General features: G+C 47.5%; 1 protein-coding gene across 1 annotated transcript; it reads left to right on the top strand.

The window, feature by feature from the left end:
* Positions 1-16,127: 16,127 nt before the first annotated feature.
* Positions 16,128-20,150, top strand: INS (insulin). Its single transcript, XM_075501461.1, has 3 exons — positions 16,128-16,206; positions 16,759-16,962; positions 20,014-20,150. Exons 1-3 carry the CDS (start codon positions 16,128-16,130, stop codon positions 20,148-20,150), a joined length of 420 nt encoding a protein of 139 aa, XP_075357576.1.
* The last annotated feature ends 3,050 nt before the right edge of the window (positions 20,151-23,200 follow it).

The following is a 23,200-nucleotide window of genomic DNA, read 5'->3' on the forward strand; positions in this document are numbered from 1 at the left end:
TTAAAAAAAAAAAAAAAAAGAGAGAGAGAGAAAATCTATTTTTTGCAGTTTGAGAAAATAAATTAATCTGCTTTTTAGCCCCAAAGCAACTCCTATAGCAACTTCATGAGGGACCCTCAGTCCCCACCATCTCCTGTCTCTTACAGGCTCGTACATTTGGGAAATGAGAGCTGCTCTAGAAGCTTTTCTGCCTGAACCAACCCTATGAAGTTTGGAATCTCAGCTCCCAGCCTCCCCTCAGCTTCTCGCACAGGGGGATGCTTAGACACAAACCCCCGAGCTGCACCACCCCACCAGCCTACCATAAGCATCATAGCTCCCCTGAACCTCTAAACTGACCTAAGCCAGGAGTTGCCTGTCTGGCATAGTGCAGCCCTGATCTACCTGCATCCTCCCCAGCACAAGCACGACAGAGCAAGCCCTGGCCACCCCAGACCAGAGCATGGGCACCCCCTTCAAGCCTTCTTTTAAAAGCTCCCACAGCAGGGAGTGATCAAGAGCCCAGCTGCCATCCTTCACAGCAGATAGCAGTAACAGCTATTGATGTTCCTGCATGCTGATGGCCCTGGGCAGCCTCGGCAGCCTCTTGGTGTCCTGAGTTTATTGCAGACTGAGTGGGACCACTGATATCCCAAGTTTGCTAGTCCTTGGGAGGATTTCACATGCTTTCACTTTTCCAGTCTATTACACAGGTAACAGCATTGTCTTGTTCTTAGATATCCCAATATCCTATGATGTAGCTTGGGTGTGTGACTAATGCCATTGCTGGCCACTTCTGAGGAGGGTAACATATGGTTAGGATGGTCAAACCCAGTTTCATCCAGCTTTCACTGTACATATTAAGGGCTTCATCTGACCCAAAGCTCTCAGTTTTCCTCCCCCTGCTTTTGCCCTTCTTATCTTCTTGCAGGCTGTCTCATAACTTAGCGGTTTGCTCAGAAGTTTGGCCCAAGGTTATGCAGCTGTGTAGTATCAGAGCTGGGCTTGGGATGCGTGGAGGCAGCTAAGCAGCTGTGGGGGACAGTGAAGGGGAGACTTACACATAGTTGTATGCATGGTCAGTGATAACATTTCTGTATAGACTTTTGCCATCCTTATCCACTATATATGATTTTTATAATTTCCTCTTTAACAAAATGCAAGGCTTAGCAGTCAAGTTTTGGCTATTAGGTGTAAGTATCCTCCAATACTTATATATACCATCGCTCTCCAGTATTACTTCTGCTGTGGCTCAGTCATAATAGTTTACAATGTATTTCAGACCTTCACATACATATGCTTAACCCCCAGTTCTCTCAAATTTTAACTACTTAGCTACTGACAGCACTTAGTCTCCCACCTGCTTCAATCCCTCCTTCCTGTTTCCTTTCTTATTTGATCCCGGTCCTAAATTCCTCCTAAATTGCTTAAAAAAACATTACTGAAATCAGCAGTTCAACACTAGGGCTAGCTGCTTCTCCTCAAGTTGTTCCTCCTTGGAGCATTGTCCCGTAAATGAATAAAACTACTGAGTTCATTCAGTTATCGTAATTTTAGAGCACTTTTTCCAAAGCTTCAGCTATGATTTCCCAATCTGGGTGGATCCAGATCTTGAGCTGTAGCTCTGAAGGCTCCCTTAAGAGCTGCAACAATTTTTAATTTGGGGTATTTAGTTATTACTATTAGATTAAGTAGCTGGAGCAAGCTATGCAAGACTAAGGCAGGTTAGGTCATAGGTTAGCTATCTAGCCATGAAAATCTTATTGGTGACTCCAGTAAAACAGACTAAAAAAAAGAAAATAAAGCTCCAAACAGGCAAGATGTAACAATGAAGCCTATATAGTTAATGCACAGCTTATGGCCTTGTTAGCAATAGCAATGACATATTACTGGCCTGCAGGTTGCTGTTCCTCCTCTCCTTTGGTAGTCTCCAGCTCCTGGGTTACTGCCCACGAGTGCAGCAAGGATGCTGCAGGCCCTGCAGCGACACCAGGCTCCTGATCAGGACCGAGCAGGGAGTCTCTGTGGAGGCGTTTGCTTTCTGGTCTGGCCTCAAAACCCATAAAGGTCTGAAGGCGGTCGCTTCTAGTTCTCCAAAGCACTTCACAGTCATTATCTGCCTTGTTAAATGCCTAAAATTAATGCAATTTATAAAAAGACCAAAGCTATTAATATGGAGTGAAAAGCCAAGTTAAAAATCCTTGCAACTGCAGGAGCCCTCAACTCCTCCGCCTTGCCTCAGAGTTTGCGTTGCTGCTCCGTGACTCTGTCAGCTGTTGCTTGTTCAAGGAGCTGTAGTAAAATCTGTTGCCCTACGAAAATAGAAAATAAGCAAAATTCGAAGCATAAACCAGCCCTGTTAGTATGCAAGCATATAAACAGATCTACTGCAGCCACACAGGAGGTAAACACCACGTGGGCTGCACCCCCTTTCTTCCAAGAGACGAGGTTGTGCTGGGGCGTGCTGTGAGTGTGGGGGCTCAGGCTGAACAGGCGTCCAAGGTTCCTCTTTGGGGCATTTTCTATGTCTGTGTTCTTGACAAATTAATGACAGATTCCAGAATTATTTGGCTCCTCAGGGGGATATCTGAGAAATATGAACCCATTTGTATTTACCATTGCCCTATTTAATCTATTTAATATCTTAGAAGACTTATCCTATTAGTAACATAATAGGTCCCCTTCCATTTTGTCTCTAAGGCTTGTTCCTTTTAATCTGATTTCCAATACATTGCTTGGCCCCTTATTTCATAAGCCATATATGAATTGGATTTTTCCTTTCTCATTTTACCTATTTTTCTCATGTTGCTGCTTCTACCTGATCCTTGTTTTCTTCTTTATCCTGCCATAATATTTTAGGGTCTTGGAGATGGGATCACCAAGGAACAGGCTGTCCAAACAAAATATGGTAGGGTTGTAAACCAGTCCCTAATCTGTCACTGTGTTTCTTAAAGCTACTAACATTGACGTTAACTTTTCAGCCCATCATTTTGGATATTGTCCTACAATTTTCTTTAGTCTATTTTTAATAGTCTGACTCATTTCTTTCTACCAGTCTGGAGGATTGCAGGTGGTAGGGTATATGCAGTCCTTGCTTAATCCCCAGGTTACTCATTAAGGCTTGAGCTACTTCACTTACAAAGCCCCCTCCTCCATCTCATCCTACCTCAGCTGATGTTCCATATCTATGGACAATTTCCTTTAACAGCATTTTTACAGTTCCAGTGGTTGTATTCCTTTTAGGTGGAAGAGCCTCAACCCATCCTGGAAAGATATTCATGGTGACAGAGAGATACCAATACCCTTCCTTAGTGCGTGACAGTTTATCTGGATGATCCCTTTGCAGTATTTGCCAAGGTCCTTGGCTTAGCCAGTACAGTAGAGTTGGCAGCTTTCTTTTACTAGTTCACTTTTGCATCATTGCACACCTTATGCAGTTTTTATTTATGTCCTCTATATCTTGCTTCAGTTGGGGCCAAATATAAGTTCTTTGCACTCTTTTTAGAGTACCTAGTACTCCTTTATGTAACTTATTACGACAGTCTAAGATGACTTGCTCTCATTCAGCTGGCCACAGTATCCATCCCACCTTCTCTTTTAGCTGATTCCTGGTTGTGGCTGCAGTAAACAAACTCTGAGTCAATTTATCTACTTGCTTACTAAATTGTTTCTCAGTATTGCTTTCAGTCTTCCCATGTACTTTAACATCCTTTACATATATTTTATTCCCACTCTCCCTCTAAGCTTGTAAAATAAACCTCCCGTTTTCTTCATGGGTGTCCCATTATGTGCTTGCCATCGCCTTTCTCTGTGTCATGCATCCAGTATTTTATTCTATTATCAGCATAGTGGCTATCTGTAGAGAGATATTGTGCAGAGGGGTTTATGTCTTTTACTGACAGCCTGTAAGCTCCTTGGCATGATCCTTTCCCTAGTTTCCCCACTATTTTTTCCCTCATTCCAGTAATAGCAGTATCTTGGATTATTTTTCCTCCTTGTTCAAATTTAGCACTCCCATTGGTGCACAATACCTTTGGTTTATTACCGGTTTCCTTTAAAAGGATATCCACATTAATATCCATTTCTTCTCTTTGTGCTTAAGAGCAGAACATGAGTAGACTGGGGTACGACTGGACTATTGAGGGTGAAAGCTTCAAAGACCATCACAGCCCAGACTGCCTCTAACAAGGCTTTCTCATGGCCAGGGAAATTTTGGTCCAGCACCTGGGGAGGGCTCATATGCTACTGGTATCCATTTTCCTTCACTATTTTTCTGTAACAGTATTGCTCCCACAGAATCAGCTCATGTTGCAATTCTTATTACGAATAACTTTCCTTTGACTGGGAATTTTAGTGCAGGAGCTTCTCAAGCAGCTTCTTCCACATTAGATAAAGCATTGTCTTGCTCTTTGCTCCAGCTACCTTCCTGATTCTTTTTCTGTCTTTTCCATAATGCTCTGCTGGTACTAGCAAAGATGGATATGCTGCCATAAGATACTAGCACAGTTATAGATACGCTGCCATAGAAATTAAATCCTCCCAGCACTCTTCGGAGTTAGGACTGATTAGTGGGAGTCTTTATTTCACAGAAAGCTTAACCTTTCTAGCATCCATCCATCTTCTTGTTTCACCAGTTCCGATTCCCAAGCAGTTAACCTGGGGTTGCATTAATTGTGCCGTATTCAAATTGACTTTAAATCCCATTTGGTCTATTAATTTTAAAACTCAGCTACTTCTCGCTTGTACCTCTTCTTCTGTAGCTGCGGTCCCCTGAATATCATTCACATAAGACAATGACTTTTCTTTGTCCCCCGGACACCATCATTCAAACACTTTCCTAACGCAAGCGTGTGCAGCAGGGCAGGTGCTCAGCCCTGTGGGATGCAAGTAAAGTATATTGTTTGTCTCTTAATGTGAAAGCAACTCTGTAAATTGCTTCTTCCCCTGCGTTTTGCCATATGGGAGTTTGCTGTGAATCGTGGGGGTGTGTTTGTGCCGCTAGCTCTCCTAATTCATCCTCTGTCCAAGGAGCCTGACTCAGCTTCGGGGCTGCCAGGGGCAATGGAGATACCTGTGCTCCATTGGGAGTGGGTGGTTGGTACATGGTATCATGTCCTGCTGACATTTGAGCAGCTCCCCATCAGTTCGTTAAAGACTCTCCATCTTCCTCAAGCTTATGGACTGATGTTAATGCTGCCAATTACATCGTTGTCTTACCATTCTGCTGGGCAATTTGATTAAACTCCCATGATGGCATGGTTAAATGCTCTTCAAGGAGGTGCCCAATGTGCAATGAATAAAAGCTGCTGGAGCCCATGCTCTAACCAACTTACCTCTTAATTCCCATTTAATTCAAAATTTGAAGCAGTTTCTCCAAGTTCTCCACTCTACTGTTGTGCTTTCTTTCAGTGGCTTCATATCTGCAGCTACCTGCCTCGGGGTCACTTTTTTTCACCAGCACTGTTGAAAAACTTTAACAGCTACAGCACTTTGATCTGCCGTACCTGCCTGCCCCAGGACGGCGCTTGTAGTCTTTTGTGGGATATGCTGCTATTCTCAACTTCTCTTTCTTTTCCCATTTGCCCATATCATCCTTGAAATCATCTTCCTCTGATGGCTCCCAATCCAGTTCTCTCCACCACTTCCTGCGGCTACAGCAGTTATTTTTAATTTTTGCATCCCAATCTGCTTTTGCAAGTGTCTAATTTTAGCTTTGCATTTACTATGATCAGGTCCCTTTTGAGCTCTCCCTTGCTCCAGGGTGAATCACTGCACTATATATGTTAATCCCTCTCCTTACTTCTGCAGTTTTTCCTTCTCTTTTTCTAAATTCATCTGATTCTCTAATTGCCATTGCACCTCCTTATTGCCTTTTTGGGCCACTAGATGGTATTCCTTTTCTAAAGACAAAGTTATTTCAAGTCACTTGATAGACTCTTTTAAAATACAATTTTCCCGTTGAAGCAGCTGATATTCTGGTGTTGCCTTGGCTCAGTTGGCACGGATTACTACTGCTTCCCATACCAGTCCCACTAATAGAGGCGGCATATTCTTGAGTCTCCCTTCATCCACTCTCACGTATTAGAGAATACTTGTTCTCTATCACCCATCAGCTTCCTGTGGGCTGGAGAGGTGCCCACAGCCCCTGCTGTAATCTCTGATATTGTTGGGATTTCCTGTAGCCCTCCAGTATTCCTGTTTTTAAGGCTTTTTCCCGAGTCTTTTTAGATTTTCCCCATGCTTTCAATTTTGTCTTAAGGTATACCTTAAGTATTGTTGCACAAGGCTGGTCAGATTTGTAGAATTGCCTTGAACGAGATCGCTAAGAGGAAAAGACTTTGAGGATCTACCCAGTCACACCCTCCACCAAAAGATGTTACAAATTCCCTTTTCCTGACAGTGGAGCAGATTTGTAGGACTATGTGGCTGCTTAGAGCTAAGCACGAGCTCATGTCCTCTAGGGGGGTCATGGGAGCCTTCATGCCATTTCCCCAGACCTCACCAAACGTGACTGCAAGCTCTATAAAAAGTGACCTGGAGAAAGCCAAGGTGATGGGTCAGCCCAGGTTAAACCCTCCCGTAGATGGAGCATGGGCTAGTGAGGGAGGAAGAAAGGAGAAAAGCCTTCCTCTGAGCCAGGCCCCACTGTACCCTCTGGTATCTGCGTGTCCCAGTGCCTCGCTGAGCGGTCTCTCGCTGTTGTCGCTGCTGCTGCTGTGGGTGGATCTGTCTGTCTGTCCCTCTGTGTAAAGAAATATGAAACAGAATTATTTTTCATTTTGGAATCGTGCTGCTGCTGACATGATATTAAGAATAAAAAAGGTATATTTCTGGTCTAGCATCCTGAGTTTGGCTCTTGCATCCTTCTGCTGTTCAGATTCAAGTTGGCCGTCTTGCCTGCAGGCAGTACGCAAAATCCAACCCGAGGCCTGTTACGGCCGGAGATCCGCAACTGGTGCTCATGTAAAATGTTAACTCGGAGGTGGAAAATGGTCCCTTCTTTGCAGACAAGCTGATCTAAGCCTTTCTTTGCCAGGCTATTACCAATTGCACAATTATGCATGGAACAGTAGTTGGGAGGTCTCTTTTAAATAGTAACACACCAGGGGGCTTGCCTTTGCTACGTGCTTTCTCTCCCAGCATTTCTCACTATTTCTGTTCAGTTCCAGTAACGCTGGCCACGTAGGAACGCTGGCAATATGCACTGTGCCTGGTAACGTAGTCTGGTTTGCGTGTAACCAGGCTATGCAACCCCAACCCTAAATGTGTTGAACACCCTTCTAAGAGTAATTAGGGGTGGATCCTGCTTGCGTAAGCATAGGGACTATTTTAGATGACCTAAGGCATCTGCTGCATCCATGTGGGAGTGGTGGATGGGATACAGGATGCCCAGGAACCGGAATGCACCCCCGGAGACCAGAAAAGATGCCCAAGGCCACATAAGTGTTTCGTACCGTAGAGTTATCCTTATGTTTAAGGAAACTAATTCCCGTCACTGCTGCAAGCTTGGCCTTTATGTGAAAGCCAGACTCTTTCTCTGGTTAAATCCCTTCCAGAATCACGGACAGAGGTGGATTAATGTATTGCCAGCACAGGTCTGGACCATGCATCCAGGCACCCCAGCACTGTCTGAGAGGGAGTTTCCTAATTTAGGACTTGTAAGGATACCCTGTATCTTCATAGTGCTCGTTAAAGTGTTACAGCTGTAATGAATTCATCTTCATTACACGCTTGGGAGGTAAAGGAGTACTCTTGTCCCTGTAAAAGGCTGACAGATAAAAGGAGGCAGAGAATCAGAGAGACTCAGACCAGGCGCAGAGCCTGAAAAGTAATTACATGCCTAAACAGCTTTGGGAAGAAGTGTCTAAGTGGCAGATCTGGGGCTTGAACCTCTGTCAGCCCCCTCAGGACCAAATCTTTCTTCTTGTTCTGTGATGGTATGGATCAGAACTCAATTATTTACAAATCTTATAGCCGCAGGTATGCGTGCACACACGCACTGCCCCCCCCAGAGATGAGAATTGATTCAGATAAGGCTGCAGCTGACCTGAGCTGTCATTTGTACTGCTAATCCAGCTCAAATCAGACTTGTTTCTTTCCCCAGGGACCAGAAAAGGTACTGCACTTTCCACTGCAAAGAATTTGTTTTCAGTTTTTCTACACTTGTTCATTACAATGTTTGGAAAAAAGCTAGGTTTTCTAGGGGCAAAACAATCTTTTGACGTTTTTCTGGCACAGCTGAAAGCAGAAAGTATCTGAAATGTCTTGAAAACTGATCAGGAGATTTTTTTTTTTTTTTTTTTTTAAATGAATAGAGAGGTTTGCAAAGATTAGGTAAGGGATTTAAAACCCCATGTGCCTGCACCTCAGAGGTGCTAACATAGCTTTGCAGCACTCTCATTGTGCAGCTCATACAGTTGGCGATGGCAGGTCAATAAAACAAGTGTTTGGAGATTAGACATTTTTCAGACTCGTTAGTGTTGTGCTTCAAATGAACAAGAGTTTCTTCATTTCTCTGTTCATGAATTCACTTTGATCATCTTGTACACGGTGTGTATCACCCAGGAGCAGCTGGAGCACATGCACATGTTGACTTCTGTACTGCAAGCCTCCCAACACCACATACGTCCCAGCAGGGATGGGACCCACCCAGACTCCTTGCGCATTCCCCGAATCCTCTCCCCTGGAACTGTGGAGGGTTTGGGTCCCGATCTAAATTCCCAGTACACAGACCCCGACTCCAAAATACTCCCTCCAGCTCCAGCCAGCTACTATCACATGTTTCTGTATGTGATGTTCAGAGGTTTAGCTTGGGATCAAGCAACTGGTTTTGAAACTCACCTGAAACACAGGTTTGAATTAGACCTGAACCACAGTGATGCGAGACCGGACAGGCTTGGTGGTGAGCTCCAGCGCCTGATGGGGTCATGGCCCATCCTCATTGATTTTCCTGGAGGGATAATGATGCAAAATCCATTTTTTTACTTCTGACATTAGTTCTACTCAGTCTCTTTGCGATTATTTTCTCTGGGCACAGCAGGGTGAATTGATCTACAAAATATTTGCAGGGATGGTAGAGGATTAAGTATCTCACACAGATAGTTCAATGCAACAGTTGTTACCCAGGACGGCGGAGAGAAAAACAGGGTGGGGTAAGGGAGTTGTTCATTTTCCTTCCACTAAGGTCAGCCTTAAATAACTCCCCCACCTCCCTCGGAGGCCAAGACAAGATAATAAGGACAAAAATGTCAGAGCAAAGCATTGGGCCCCTCTATTTACAGCAAAGGCCAAATCACTAACCAACAGATCGGAGCTTGCTTTCTAAACACCGATAAGCGGCAACTTTGAATTAACAGCCCCGGTTCCTCCGCTGCTGTAAATCAGCCTGACCCCGACTGCCCGCGGCACCCCGGTGCCTCCCCCTGGCCAGGGGCTCCCTGGCAGGAGGAGGGGGCTGCAGCAGAGGGCTCACCCCTCCCGGCCCCTGGAGATCCCTGTGCCTGGCTCCAAACACCCCCCCGCCTCCCCCTCCCCAGCCCCCTAACACTAACAAGCCTTATCAGTAGGATTTACACCTCCTTGTCTAGGAACCTGTAGGCAAGCCTGTGGACCAGTTACCAGTGCGCATCCAAATCCCTAAAGTAGCTTTAAGTGCTCAAAATGATCCACTTATCCAGCGATAATTAATGATATCGGACCTAGGAGTCCCCATGCCCTGGCAGGGGAGATCAGAGCACTCTACAGAGGGGTCCAGCCGACCGCGAGCGGGGAGAGGGCCAGCCTTTCTGCGAGTCTTTGGCACCTCCCGGCCCTGGCAGAGCGTCCTGGGAGCGAGGAGCAGCCAGCGTAGCTGGTGATAATGCCAGGGAGACAGATGCCTGGGAGCATCCGCTGCTTGGAAGAGCAGTGGTGGGTTGGATTTTATTTGCTGCCAGATGCCGTGTTAGGAAAGGTCCTTTGGTGCAGAGCTGTGCCGGTTGTCCAAACACCAATTCCCACACAGGTGACGCTGTGGGAGTGATGGGGAAGGAGGAAGAAATCACAGCTCCTGTCTCGGGCCCAATAGAGCTGGAGGCATCTGAAGTGCTAAAGCTCAGAGCACCCTGCGAAGGCAAAAAAGCGAGCGGCACCTCCAGATGGCAAGCCACATCTTGTGGAGAAAAGCGGGGCCTCAGGGCAGCGGCATCAGGGCAGCGGCATCAGGACAGCATTAGTCAAAATCTCCAAGTGCACCCTAATAGCAAAACAAGGGCTTTTAAAGTAAAGTTTATTCTAGAAAACAGTCTCTCAAAGCTTCATATTTAAACTCAGCAAAAAGTGTGGGGTGAGAACAAGTACGTTGTTCCTCAATGTCCTCTTACAGTATTACTTGTGGCCCCCAATTTTATCATCGGGGAAACCATGGCAGATGTCCACAGCATACCCACAGCTGCAAAGATGAGCAGTGGCAGAAAATACAGAAGTATTTGACATGATAATTTATTTTCAATCCATGAGACCACTTCACAGCAGGGGACAAATCCAGTCTGAGCCAGCAGAAATAATTCCTTCATTTTTTTGCATTTCTCTTTATCCCCTTGCTGCCTTGGCTGGTTATAGCACCCATCACTTTCTGCTATGTCTGCTGCTCTCTGGTGGCCTGCCCATGCTTTCGAGCATCATGACCAAGGACAAGGCTTTCTTCTCTATTTTACCAAAGGCTTCTCCATGTCATCCATGCCTTTGCTTTCCAAGTGGTGCCTGTGATGCCACCTGCTGTGGAAGCCATGGTGGTGGCACCATGAGACTTCACTGCCTACAGTTGTGGACACTGGAGAAAACTCACTGATGGACTCAATGGCCCCTCTCATGGTTGTTTCCTGAGGACCATGTCAAGATCCTCTTTGGTTGTTCTCGTGGACTTGCATGGCATGAAGGACAGATGTGGTATCAATGCTGAAAATGGGTATTTTTAGATTGGTGCTGATCAGGCTACTTTTCCAGCACTTCTCCACTCTGTGAAAGTTATTTGTTGCTTTTGCTGTTCATTACTTGTCCTCTAGCAGGGTGTCATCACCTCTTCTAATGCTTCTCTATCTACGCCAAGGATTACTTTTGGGCCATTAATAGCCACAGATTTCATCTTCTCCTCATTGATAAACAAACTAATTTGTTCTGCTGCATCTGCTAATAGCTGTGTCTAGGAACTATTAGCAGCTCTTAGGTGCTATTTTCTCCTCTACCTTTTAAAAAATATGTGGCCAGTAATATTTAAGGGGGTTAAAAGGAGCATATCTGTTTTCTCCATGTATATTTATAACCTTGCATATGCTCTTCCCAAGGTGGATGGGAAAGATTTTGGGAGCTTTACTCTTGACATCATTAAATTTGGTCTATTTTGCTTAGGTAGCTGTACTTGTATAGAGGTTTGGGGCTGAAGAAGCCAGGGGGGCTTGAGCGAGGTGCAGCCAAACCAATTTGCTGGTGCCATGGTACCAGGTGAGCAGGGCTGGCCAAAGGTCAGCATTTCCCTGCCGAGAGGTGCGATGTGCTCAGGAGGGGTGGCCAGAGGGTTTGGGTCGCAGGAAGCCATTCTCAGAACCACAGCACACCTGGGAAACTCCATTGTCCTCGGATGAAAGCTACTGGCTCTTTGGAGTTGCTCCCTGGGTCATCTTCTACCAGTGAGCTGTACCTCCAGAGGTGCGGATGTACTCATGACCTTCTCCACTGTTAGCAGCTAACCCAAAGGTGATGGAAACCGGTGGGTAGATCCAGTTGGTTACACTGGGCTTTGGGTTACACCCTCCTTTTTATGAATCAACCCTTTGTGCTCTAAGCAGCAAGATAATGTCCCTGGCCTGGAAAAGCCTGGAAAATTGTGAAATCCGTGGTCTGGCAGGAGCGTCTCCCTTGGGCCCAGTGGCTAGTGGGACGACGGGGATTGCTCACATGCCCTGCACCCAGGCAGCCGCCTGGATTAGTTTATAGAAGCAGCTGAGATTACTTGTATCGCAGTGAGTGGCTCTCTTCTCTGCTTGCACAATGCCCCTTTTGAAGCAAGGGCATCTCTCATTGTGTGGCTCCAGATAAGCCGCAGAGCCTCACCCTTTGCTGTAGCAGCCCTCTCTCCCCCTGAGCCCACGGTGGCTGCCCCACCTGCCGCATATCTCTGTAGGCATCGCAGGATTTGGTTGCAAGCGTTCCCATGATTAAGCACCCTCCTCGGTGCCAGGTTCACCTCCCCGCCCTTCATCTCACACCAGTGCCGCTGGTGGGGCGGTCACACGCTGCCGCTCCACGCATGCTTGGACATGCCAACGGAAGCACAGCTGCTGGAAACCACACGAAGACAAGGAGCACTGAGGATGCCAGCTTGCCTGCTCTGTGCCACAATGCCGGCTGCTGCTGCATCCTGCACAGGGAGTGGAGCAAAGCCTGGAGGGGGCAATCGCTGGGCCCTAGGGGGTCCCCATTTCCCCATGCTGAGCAAAAAGCTACACCTCTGTAGCTCAAACAGCCCATGTGCTTGAATGCATTGCCCCAACTACACATCCCCAACTACCAGTGGCCATACTGGGGCACCTCCCAGGGGCTGGCCACCCCCAAAAGCCACTCCTGGGGGTGCAGACCCCTCCGGGTGCCTCGGGGCCGTGTTTTGGCAGGCTGCTGGCGCAGTACAGGGGTGCATTGGCAGCCGGCGCCTCCTCCAGGGCCATTTGTTTCACAAGCCCCTGAATTCGCTCTCCAGGGAAAAGGAGGCACGCAGTCACTGCTGCATTGCTGTGCATTGCACAGTGTTTGGGGCAACACACACCCGGGGACAGGCAGAGCAGCCCCAGCAGTGGCTGCTGAGTGTGAGAGCAGTGGCAGGGACACGGGTGGCTTTTCAGGGTCCCCGGGTGCTCTCCGAGAACTCGCTCACCTCCAGACCTGACCTTTGCTGTCATCAGTAAAACCTGCACAAACTTGTAATTCTTAACTAGTTCCCCCGTAGTGGGCTTGTTATTTTTTCAGGACAGGGTTCGAAAATGCTAGACATCTACAGTAGTAAAGATTTTATTGTGCTGGCAACGGACTGTAAAACTCGATTACATGACACTGGGGATTGCCTAAACCTCATTCCCACTGATGCAACTGCTTGGGGTCGGGGGGATGTGAGTGAGGGATGTGGCTTTGAGTCACGTCTGGAGGTGGTTTAGCACAAAGGGCAGGAGCCAGGAGCAGCCCACTCCCACCCAGCTGCTCCCATCCTTCGGCCAAGTGAGCCCAACATGGAGCTGAGGGGTCATGGGAGGCACATGTAGCCAAAATGATGGATGAGCATTTGGCCTGTCACTGCCTAATCACATGAAAAATCATGGGGAATCCCAACCTGGAAGGAGTGAGCTGAGATTTTTCTGTAGAAAAAGCTTTCCATCGAGAAATGGGCTCCCCTGTTGGCCCCCTCTCTCTCAGTTCACTGCTGACATGGGAGTTTTCCCTCTAAGACAAAACTTTCTGCAGTTTATATCCATTTTATACCTGTTTATATGACTGCTAGCATTTTTCATATTCCAAAGGACCATTTATGGTAAGAAAATACCGTTTCCAATAAATAATCAAAGTGATCATATTTTGGAACGGGAAAAAAAAATCATAGTAGGGAACTTTTGAAAAAATATTGGCCTGTGCTGAACTTTGAGCCAGTGTGATATCTTTTTTCCTTCCAATAAATCTTCTGGCTTATTTCTGCACCCAGACTACAGCAAGCCAAGAGGGATTCCTGACTGCTCGGGTACAGTCAGCCCATCCCCTGCTGGGGCATGCTGCAGAAATGCCATGAGCTTTTTGAAGCTACCTCCAGGATTTGGTTAGCCAAGAGTAAGAGAAGCAACAGATTAATAACATGGCACTTCCAACACAAAATAAACTAGCTTTTTTTGCTATATCAGTGGGGTAAGCCCCAGGGAAGGGGGAAGCCTAGCAGGGAAGCTACCCAGAAGGGAGAAGATAGTGGATAGAGGAGCCTCCTTACAAAGTCCCACTGTCAATAAAACATGAGTTCAGGTGAGCTCAGGTAACATTCAAAATTGCAAGAGGGAACACCCTAAATGGCAAATCTCAGCATGTGATTAACCTGGGGCACACGCTGCTCCAAAGCCTTTCCAAGGCGACCTCTGGACTGAGGTCCATCGGACCTCACGCAGTGTGGTGACTGCAGGAAAACGACTGCTGAGGGGATCTGTAGGGTAATTCTGCAAGTTATCACCTTCGTGTGAGATGACGGGTGGGGCATCTCCTGCCACTCCTGTTCTGGAGGAAGTGTGAGTGGCACAAGGCTTCTGCTCCTGGCTTTGACAACCTACTTAAAATGGGGTAAAATGCCGGGTTTTATCCTGTGTAGCTGCTAATTCCCCCATCTTCTCCCAGTAGAAAGAAGTAAGTGAATGCCCTGTACTCATATCTTGCTGAAACCTGAGACCCTCTTCATGGGTATACCACTAGGTCATTCAAGTACATCCAATATCTTTTTTGAGGGGAAGGGAGACAGAGATAGAGTTACGCATTGTGCAGAGATGCTATTAACTGTAGTTGAGCATCACAACTTGGATTTATTAGCAGGAGGCCGAAAGACCTACGTGGCAGGGGATGTAAGTGATAACCTTGTCTTGCATCTGTTTGAGCAAATGAGTCCCGTCCCTGTACACTCATCAGAGATTTAGCACTTCTCACAAGCCTTTTTGCAATCGCAGTCATTTAGCAAACATGTGATACTTCACACTTAAAGCCATGATGTGGGCATATGGGACTTCCGACCTCCTAGATGCTGATGGACGGAATTGCTTTGGCTACTCAAGAAATCAAAGGTCTGGTTTAAGTCTCAAGGCATTCTGCTCATTTCAGTGAACTTCCTTCTGATTTATACTGTGTATGGAGAATCAGGCTTATTCTAGGTTAAACAAGCAGCAGAGTTCAAACAGATGAAATGTCTCCTTTTCAGTGGTGCTGAGCACCTGTAGTCTCAAAATTTAGGGCAATGGGAAGTTTGAAGGTCATCTCATCCCCAGCATTTAAAATGGGTCTTTTCAGGCAGAAAAAAAAAAGTATACTTTAAGCAGAAAAAGGTACAAGCATGCTATTGGTGGCAGAAAAGTTGAGCACAGAAGTATCCGAAAAATGGAGTAACATTGTGAAAGAGAGAGAGAGCTAGATCTGTTGCCAAAATTAGACCCATGAAAGGCAGTGGGCCACCCCTGGCCCATCATCTCCTATTAAAAGCAAACTGACCAGCCAGAATGGAGATAATCAGCTATGTCCCGATTTTCACTGGGATTTACCAGAAATGTTCCTTGGTGTCGAAGACACAATTTCGGGCAGAGCCCCAGAGAGAAGAGCTGAGGTGCTCAGAGCTCTCACCTGCAAACAGCAGAGATGGAGTCCCTGCTCTACTTGATCCCAAACAGGAATTTGAAGGGGCACCTGGCAGATGGAGGGTACCTGCCTTTCAGTGAGCAAAGGGGGAAAGGCTTATTTTTTCACATACAAAATTTCAAATGCTCTAACTCTGGGCCCACACTGAGCTAAAATGACCACCCAAGGTCTCCTGCAAAATGCAGATGTTATTCCTCCCCCAGCTCAAGCCGTGGACACGTGTCTCTCGCTGTACGCCGCATGGCCAGTGAGCGGGGCCGCAGATAGCCTCAGCACAATAATGTGTTTTCCTTCCTCTAACACCTGACAGTAGCATGGTCTCACTGACAACTTGGTCCCATCACTGCATACTTTCCAAGGTGATATTAATCAAACAGATTAACATGTTTGCCTTTAATTTTACATTTTAGAAACAGCTGTTGAGCCACCTCAATGCCAGCAGTGCCTATTGCCAGCATTAGTGTCATTAGTAATTATTGCAGCTGTAATAGCACCATTATCTCCTGCTAAAAGGGTCACTGATGGCTCAGGACAGAGCTTCAGGGAAGCAAAAACAGGTCGATGAAATGAGATGGAAACTGCAAATTGTTGCTTCTATCTTAACTTGCATAAAGACTTGTTGATACTACGTAGAGGGAAATTAATGTGCACAAGCAGCAAAAATTTTGGCTAGAGTGTCATTGAGGAGGTGGGGCTCATGCTAGCTCTTGTGTCACTTGGGCTAATGTAAAGCATATAAATATGGGAAAGAGAGAATGGGGAAATTACCACCAACCAACCAGTCTTCACCTCTCAGAGCAAACTTCTCTCCATCTCTTTCTGCCGCTTCTTTGGGTAAGTGTGATTGCTGCCCTTTTAGCTTCTACCTGTTTTGCAGAGCTGTTTTCTTAAGTTGATGTAGCTGCTGGTGACAAGTGCTGGCTCGCTAGTCCAAGAAAATGAGGTCTCCTCAGGTCTTTGAGCACATTGTGTTGTTCTTGGGCCATTGTCATAATGAACAGCCCCTTCTGACTTGGAAGAGAGGGTTTTTCCTCTGACGGTGTCTGCTGATCTCAGCTCTCCTGGGCATGTACGCTACAGGGCTCAGTGGGATGGCTCTTCCAGTCTAGTTTGGCCTTTTGGGGGAAGACAGCAGGGAGGCCAGGACCGATGTGAGTATGCAGATGGAGATGGACTTCTGGTTATAATCATTAGTCATTTACTGTGACTTGTAAAGCCTGATGAAGAAAGCTTTCCTTCCCTCTCAAGCTAGGGCATCTTTAGAAGGTCCATCTGCTACTCTGGTCTCATTTTCATGCCAAAGGAGCTGAAGGACAAAAGATGCTTGATGACAACCTATTTCTCCCTCCTAGACCTCCCTGTGTCTCCTCTGCCTCTTAACCCTAGGCCTCACCCTGCTCACCATGGCTCTCTGGATCCAATCGCTGCCTCTCCTGGCCCTTCTCGCTCTTTCCAGTCCTGGGACCAGCCACGCGGCTGCCAACCAGCACCTCTGCGGCTCCCACTTGGTGGAGGCTCTCTACCTGGTGTGTGGAGAGCGGGGCTTCTTCTACTCCCCCAAAGCCCGACGGGACGTTGAGCAGCCTCTAGGTAAGTCAGGCTGACCTTGAACGCAGTCATATGCTATGCAATGCAAAAGACAACAACCTCCTATCTTTGACAGTGACACCAGGAATGTCCTTGATGGGGAATGCCAGGAATACCTTTAACATACCAACAGCATCACATTGCCAATGAAAAGCTCTTCAGGTTAAAAAGGCAGATGGGAGGGCAGGCAAGGAAAGCGGATTTATGAGGCAAAAGGAATTGTGGCTGAAAGCTCAAACTTGTCTATTTCTTTGTGTGGCCATTACACCAGCCTGGGAGTGTTCATAGAAAATAAAGGTGGAAGGAACCCAGGAAGCCTCCTTCTGCCCCAAGACAGGATCAGTTGTCCCCATGCTATTCCTGACCCATGCTTGTCTAGTATGTTCATAAAAACCTCTAGTGAGGAAGCTTCTTCTGCCTTCTGAAACTGCCTGTTCCCATGCTTAACTGACCTTCTTCTTGAGTGTTTCTTCCCAGTATTTAACCTGAACGTCCCTTGCTGTAAATTATTTCTTGTCTTCTCCATAGTGGATATGGGGAGGAGTCTACTCCTTTCTTCTTTATGGCTGCTTTTCAAAATATTTGAAGACTGTTCCCATGTCTAGTTTTAACCTGCTCTCAGCTAAATAGCCTCTACACCCCCCCACTACCTTCTTAAGTCATATTTTCTAGATCTCTGTCCATGCAAATTGTTCTGCATTTGGTCTGCATCCTTACTGAGTGGTGATGCCTGGAGAAGTGCACAGGACACCAGCTGAGGCCTTGCCAGTGCCAAGCAGAGTGAGCAAACTGGAAAAATGATATTGCATGTTTTTCACACCATGTTCCTGCCTACACAGGTGGTTTGCCTTTTTCAAAGCTGCACTGCACCTGTTGATTGATAGTGATTACTGTCTCCCTTGGATGCCTTGGCCCTTTCTCAGGTGGATCGGCAGTCCTTGAAGGACTGCTACCACAGTCAAACCTTCATCCTGCATGTGCAACGCAGTCTTCTTGCCTACCTTTAGCATCTTTCACATTTCTTACTGAACAGCACCCCATCTTTTGTGTATTTCTATAGTTTCGAAGGTAATTTTTAGTACTAATCTTGCCCTTCAAGAGGCTTGCAGCCCCCACAGCTTTATATTGTCTCTTATTTCATGGTGGTGAAATGCTGGTGGAGCTGCTTTGGTTCCTGTCCTTAGGATTCCTGCACTACTGACCAGTGCAAGGGCTGGGAGGCAGGAGGAGATGACAGCCCTGCCTGCACGCCCTTGGTGCCAGATCACTGCCCCTGGTCCAGCACTTTGTGTCTGCATGGCACTGCAGGTGGGATGAGGCAGTCAAGAGAGCTGGTCTTCAACATGGTGTTTGTATCTAGACGGGGCCAGGACCTGTAATGCTCCAGCTGTAATGCAAGGATGTTGTCTCTCCTGGAGATGGGTATCTGCAGTTCCTCTCAGCTTTAGCTCCTCTATGAATCCAGCAAGTACACTTTCTCTTCTGTCTTCCAAGCTACTAATGGAGACTTTGAATAGATGCAGAAGAGAGCCCTGCCAAATCCCAGTCATTTCAACCCTCTTCTTTCAAGATGGACCATTACTTAACCTCCCCTGACTACAATACGCCTCTCCCACCAGTTCTCTTCCCATCACACACTGGTTTCATTTGTATCCGATTCCTTCTCCTGTGTATGCAACCATCCCATGAAATAGTCTTAGAGGTCTTTGGAAGGTGAAACAAGGTAATGTCATAGCAGGGGGGTTGCCATGATTTGTTTTGAATGGCCAGCTAGGCTGTTAGTTGCTCCCTTCTCTGATGATTTGTTTCTGAAGACCACCACGAATGGGTTGGAAGTTTTGTTTGCCAATTCCCTAAATAGTATTGCAATTCCCTAAATAGTATTGCCAATTCCCTAATAGTATTGCAAATTTCATCAGGGCCAACCAGTTTGAAAGTATCTGAGGACATCTTGTTCCAGGATTTTTGCCTGAGCCACCACCTCTTTGTCACACAAGCTGGTTGTGTTTAAATTCTGCTCATAGCTGGCTTGAAGGATGAAGACAAGTAAATCACAAAACATTGACTAGTTACTTCCTCTTCTACTTAATGTTGGACTTAAACCTTTCCTAAATTTTCCTCCTAGCACATTAGCATAATGATTTCTTGTTACTCTTGTGCCTCATTCATTGCATCACGCTTTGGGGACTTGGGGATTTTGCATCTTGTGCTGTACTTTCATATTGCCCTAGAAACCTCATCTCGTTCTCGCTTTCCAGGCATTTTCTTTTTGTTGTTAGGGCCACTTTTCTTCCTACAGGAAAAATCACTGTTTTATTTGCCATTTTCTATATTTTCATTGGGCAACTAAAAGGTGAACAGTTCTGTCCACAAGTTTTCAAGTTCCCACCAGCAAACGAGATATTCTGTTAAGTTTTGTCTGTATCCAAATACGCCAATTCATCATTCCTTCTAAAAACGTGTCCCCAGCTGTGAACGTGGACACACACGAATGCTTTTGCCTTCGGCTTGAGGCTACATCCAGGCAGGCAACAGGAGCAGGCTGTTCAGGACCAGCTGGGAAATGCATCCAACCCAAGGACTGGACCGTCCTTGCAATCCTATGGACATCCCAGTTGTTTGCCCAGGCTCCCAGAAGAGTAGGTAACTGCCCGAGAGGGGCTGCAGTCCCAAGCAACTCATCTCTCTGGAGCAGACCAGCCCATTTTATCATCTTATTTACTAGCTGCTCACCCCAGGGAGGGTGCAGGGTTTCTCTGCTTCTCCACATGCCCGCCTCAATAAAGCCCCTGCATCTCCTTGTCCCTCATGCTGCTGATATCCACTCAGCTTGGCTCCTTCAAAGCACCACAGGATTATTTTGGGAGAGGAAACACAGAGCCTGAAGGTGCTACAAGCAGCATCAACCCGGGGAAACCTTTGCAACTCCCTCCCCATTTTCCAGCCAACTCTGTTTTAAAAATCTGGTGTCTGCAGAGAGGGTCTCCATGGGGCTCAACGGCCAGGGCTGATGCTGTGTGATGTCCCACGGCTTATCTTTTTCTTCCCTGGCAGTGAGCGGTCCCTTGCATGGTGAGGTAGGAGAGCTGCCCTTCCAGCAGGAGGAGTTTGAGAAAGTGAAGCGAGGGATTGTTGAGCAATGCTGCCACAACCCGTGCTCCCTCTACCAACTGGAAAACTACTGCAACTAGCAGCGAGGCCAGCGGTGCCGCAGGCAGAAACACGCACTTACGCTACTGCACCTTCAAAGCAATTGAATAAACGTTGTGGATCTATTTGAAGGACTGTGCTGGTTCATGCGTCCATGTCTTGGGGAGGGGGCACTGATGTTTACTTTAGGGAGTCATTGTCTGTGCTCGGGTAAGGAAGTTTTAAAAGGTCCTGGAACCACCCATCACATCACACTATCCTTCTGCTGTCCAAGTGAACTCCCTGGGAGGGAGGGAGGAGGGCTACGCAGCACCAGAGTGGGTACGCAGAGCACCCGGTGCCTGGGGGATAAGGAGGAGAGGGCAGAGAGGTTTGAATGAGATTTCTCTTTCTAGGGAAACGTTACAGGGAAATATCTGTGACAGTGTCTTGCTGATCAACTTCCTGCAGTTCACAGCCCAAATATAGCGAGGCAGCTGGGAGACCGAACTTCCTCAGCTGCGTAATGGAAACAGTTCAGATTAAGCAAAGAATTAAGTCACCTATTAGTTGTACCCAGAAAAATCGTGGACGACCGCCATGACCAATTTAGAAAGTGTGTCCAGTTCTCCCTTCTGCTTGTCAGAGGCCCAGGCAGAGTCCCTGCTGTGGGACGTGCTTGTCGTTCACAAGTATTTGACAAATCATGTGCAGAAAGCGGATTTCATCCAAAAGGAGTTTTGAGTGTATTGGCCAAGAGCTGGGCATTTCAGGGTTGCTGCAAACCTCTTTCAAGTATCTGGCCCCAAAATCGCCACTGTCTGGGAGCAAAAGCTGCCATGGCAATGCCAGCTGGCTGGGGTGGCAGAGAGTGTGGGGAAGGGTCGTGTCCCCTCTGCCGAGGGAGTCCCGTGCCAGTGTAGTAGAAGATATGCAGGAGGTCCCCATGGGACGGGCACAGCCTGGCAGAGGTGGCAGCAGTGGCCGGGGCTGCATTTTGCCGGTGGCAGATTTTGAAAGCTGGTCTGAGAGGAGGCTGTGGTTTTAACAGCCTCTTTTCCCAAACCAGATCCAACTGCCTCCATTGGAGCCGCACAGAGGGAAGCTGCCATCTCATCCCTGCCAGGACACGTTGCTCCCGCTCCTATCATGAGCACAAAACTGGTAAAACCACTGCAAACTGAAGGGCTGGAAGAGCAGCCAGAGGAGCTGCTGAGAAGAAGACACAGCCATAAAATAGGAAATCAGAAAGCACCAGCGATTCCCCGCAGTGACCCTCCATACGGGCTCCCTTGATGCATCCAAGAGCCTGTGGCAGGGGCCCCCTCCTGCAGCCACCACATCAGTGCTGCTCTGCCGGCGATGCTCCCCCACAACCACCCTTCCATCCCTCTCCATCGCCCCTTTCTCTGAGCCCCACTGAATATTTCCAGCACTAGAGCTTGCAACTGTGACAGGCAGCCTTGGGCCAAAATCTTGTGGTTGTGAAAGCATGGCAAGACGTTTGCTGTTTCTGAGCTACTTGGCTCCCACCAAACCTCACAGAATATAGCTCCAGTGGTTTCTAAAGGGGACTCCCTAGAAACAATTCTCCTACCTGTCCTGGTGCCCCATGAGACCAGGACTGATATTACTGCAGTAAAAATAGCAGAGCTATTGCTCATGGTAAAGCCACCATCATATTCAGGCACGCAATGGAGTTCCAGCAATCCCATACATCCGTCCACCCCAAGGAGATGCCACCCTGATCCCAAAGGCAGAGCGTCGGGTCCGCTTGCACGGTCTGGAGGGAAAGCACGTCCAAGAGAAGTGCTCCCCTCCACAGCTGAAAACCCAAGACTTGTTGGAGTCACCCGGACTTGTCCTGTATCACCTAGGATGAGATCCTGCACCCAGCGTCAGGGGTCCATGGAAAGCAAGTGAGCAGAGAGGCTCTTCTGAGACAAGACTGAGACTTTCTACTGCAAATTGGAAATTTCCATCTGTACCTACCTGACAAAATTGTACAGGCCTGCTGATGGGAAAGGTTGGACGTATGAATACTGGGAGAGAAAGAGGTGGTGTAGGAGGAGCCTTGGTTGCCTGACTGCCAGACCAGTACTAGCACTTCTCCAAGTGCTACACAACGGTGATGGAAACAGCTGGGAGAAGAGGGATATAGCCAAGCCTGTGGAGATACCTCTGGCTTCTCTAGGAATGGGACACCTGGGTCATGCCGAGGCCAGGCACAGACCAGAGCAGTCTAGAGCCCTCACTTGTAATATCAGAGCTGCATCTGGCATTACAGAGATAGCCTACAAGTGTTCAGCACCAAAGGGACCAGCAGTCACTTGCAGCAAGGTCGAGCTCCCGCAACAGAACATGGGGGTTCCTGCGTGCACTCCAGAGCTGTTTATCTGCTGGCAGTCCTGTCCTGGCAGCGATGCTCGGGCGAGGACAGCTCTTCAGAGATGCCCGGCTTGTTTCCTGCCCTCTGCCATTGTTTGGTTTGCTCGTTTGTTTGTTTGCTTTTTCTGAATGCTCTCAATTAGGACTGGTTGGGAAATTGCAAATGCCATGTTTTTTTTCTGGAAAATGTTGATTCATCAAAATCAGCACTTCCCGCAGGACTGGACCGGTTTTAGCAAGGCAGGATTCGAAGGGATGAAGGGACGCGGGAGGTTCAGGTGTCCGCTCTGCAGGCATCAGAGCAGGGATTTCATCCTCTGCGCCCGATTGCCCAAGACCACATGCTAACCGCCAGGCTCTGGGCTACCCCAGGGTGGACTCATCTCCTTCTGCTGAAAAATTCCAGGAGGTTTCAGCAAACGCAGAGTGGGAATTGTTTTGAAATCTTGAGACGGGGCAGGACCATCCTCTCCTACCCAGTTCAAGATGCAGTCGAATATTTTCTTAGCAGGTTTGGATGTTAGATGAGATGGGAGTCTGGACACACTGGGGGCCCAGCTGGTTGGAGCAGAAAAGAGAAGGATGAGGAGCAGAAAGGGGCCATGATGGACATTCCCCACCATTGCCTTGCCTTTGTGCCTCCTGGGAAAAGGAGTCAGCAGGTCCCTTGGTGGAGAAGGGGAGGGAATGGTGACCACCTAGGGTACGGGAGGGAGAGATGGCC

Source organism: Mycteria americana, chromosome 5 (genome assembly GCF_035582795.1).
Source record: "Mycteria americana isolate JAX WOST 10 ecotype Jacksonville Zoo and Gardens chromosome 5, USCA_MyAme_1.0, whole genome shotgun sequence".
Lineage (NCBI taxonomy): Eukaryota > Metazoa > Chordata > Aves > Ciconiiformes > Ciconiidae > Mycteria > Mycteria americana.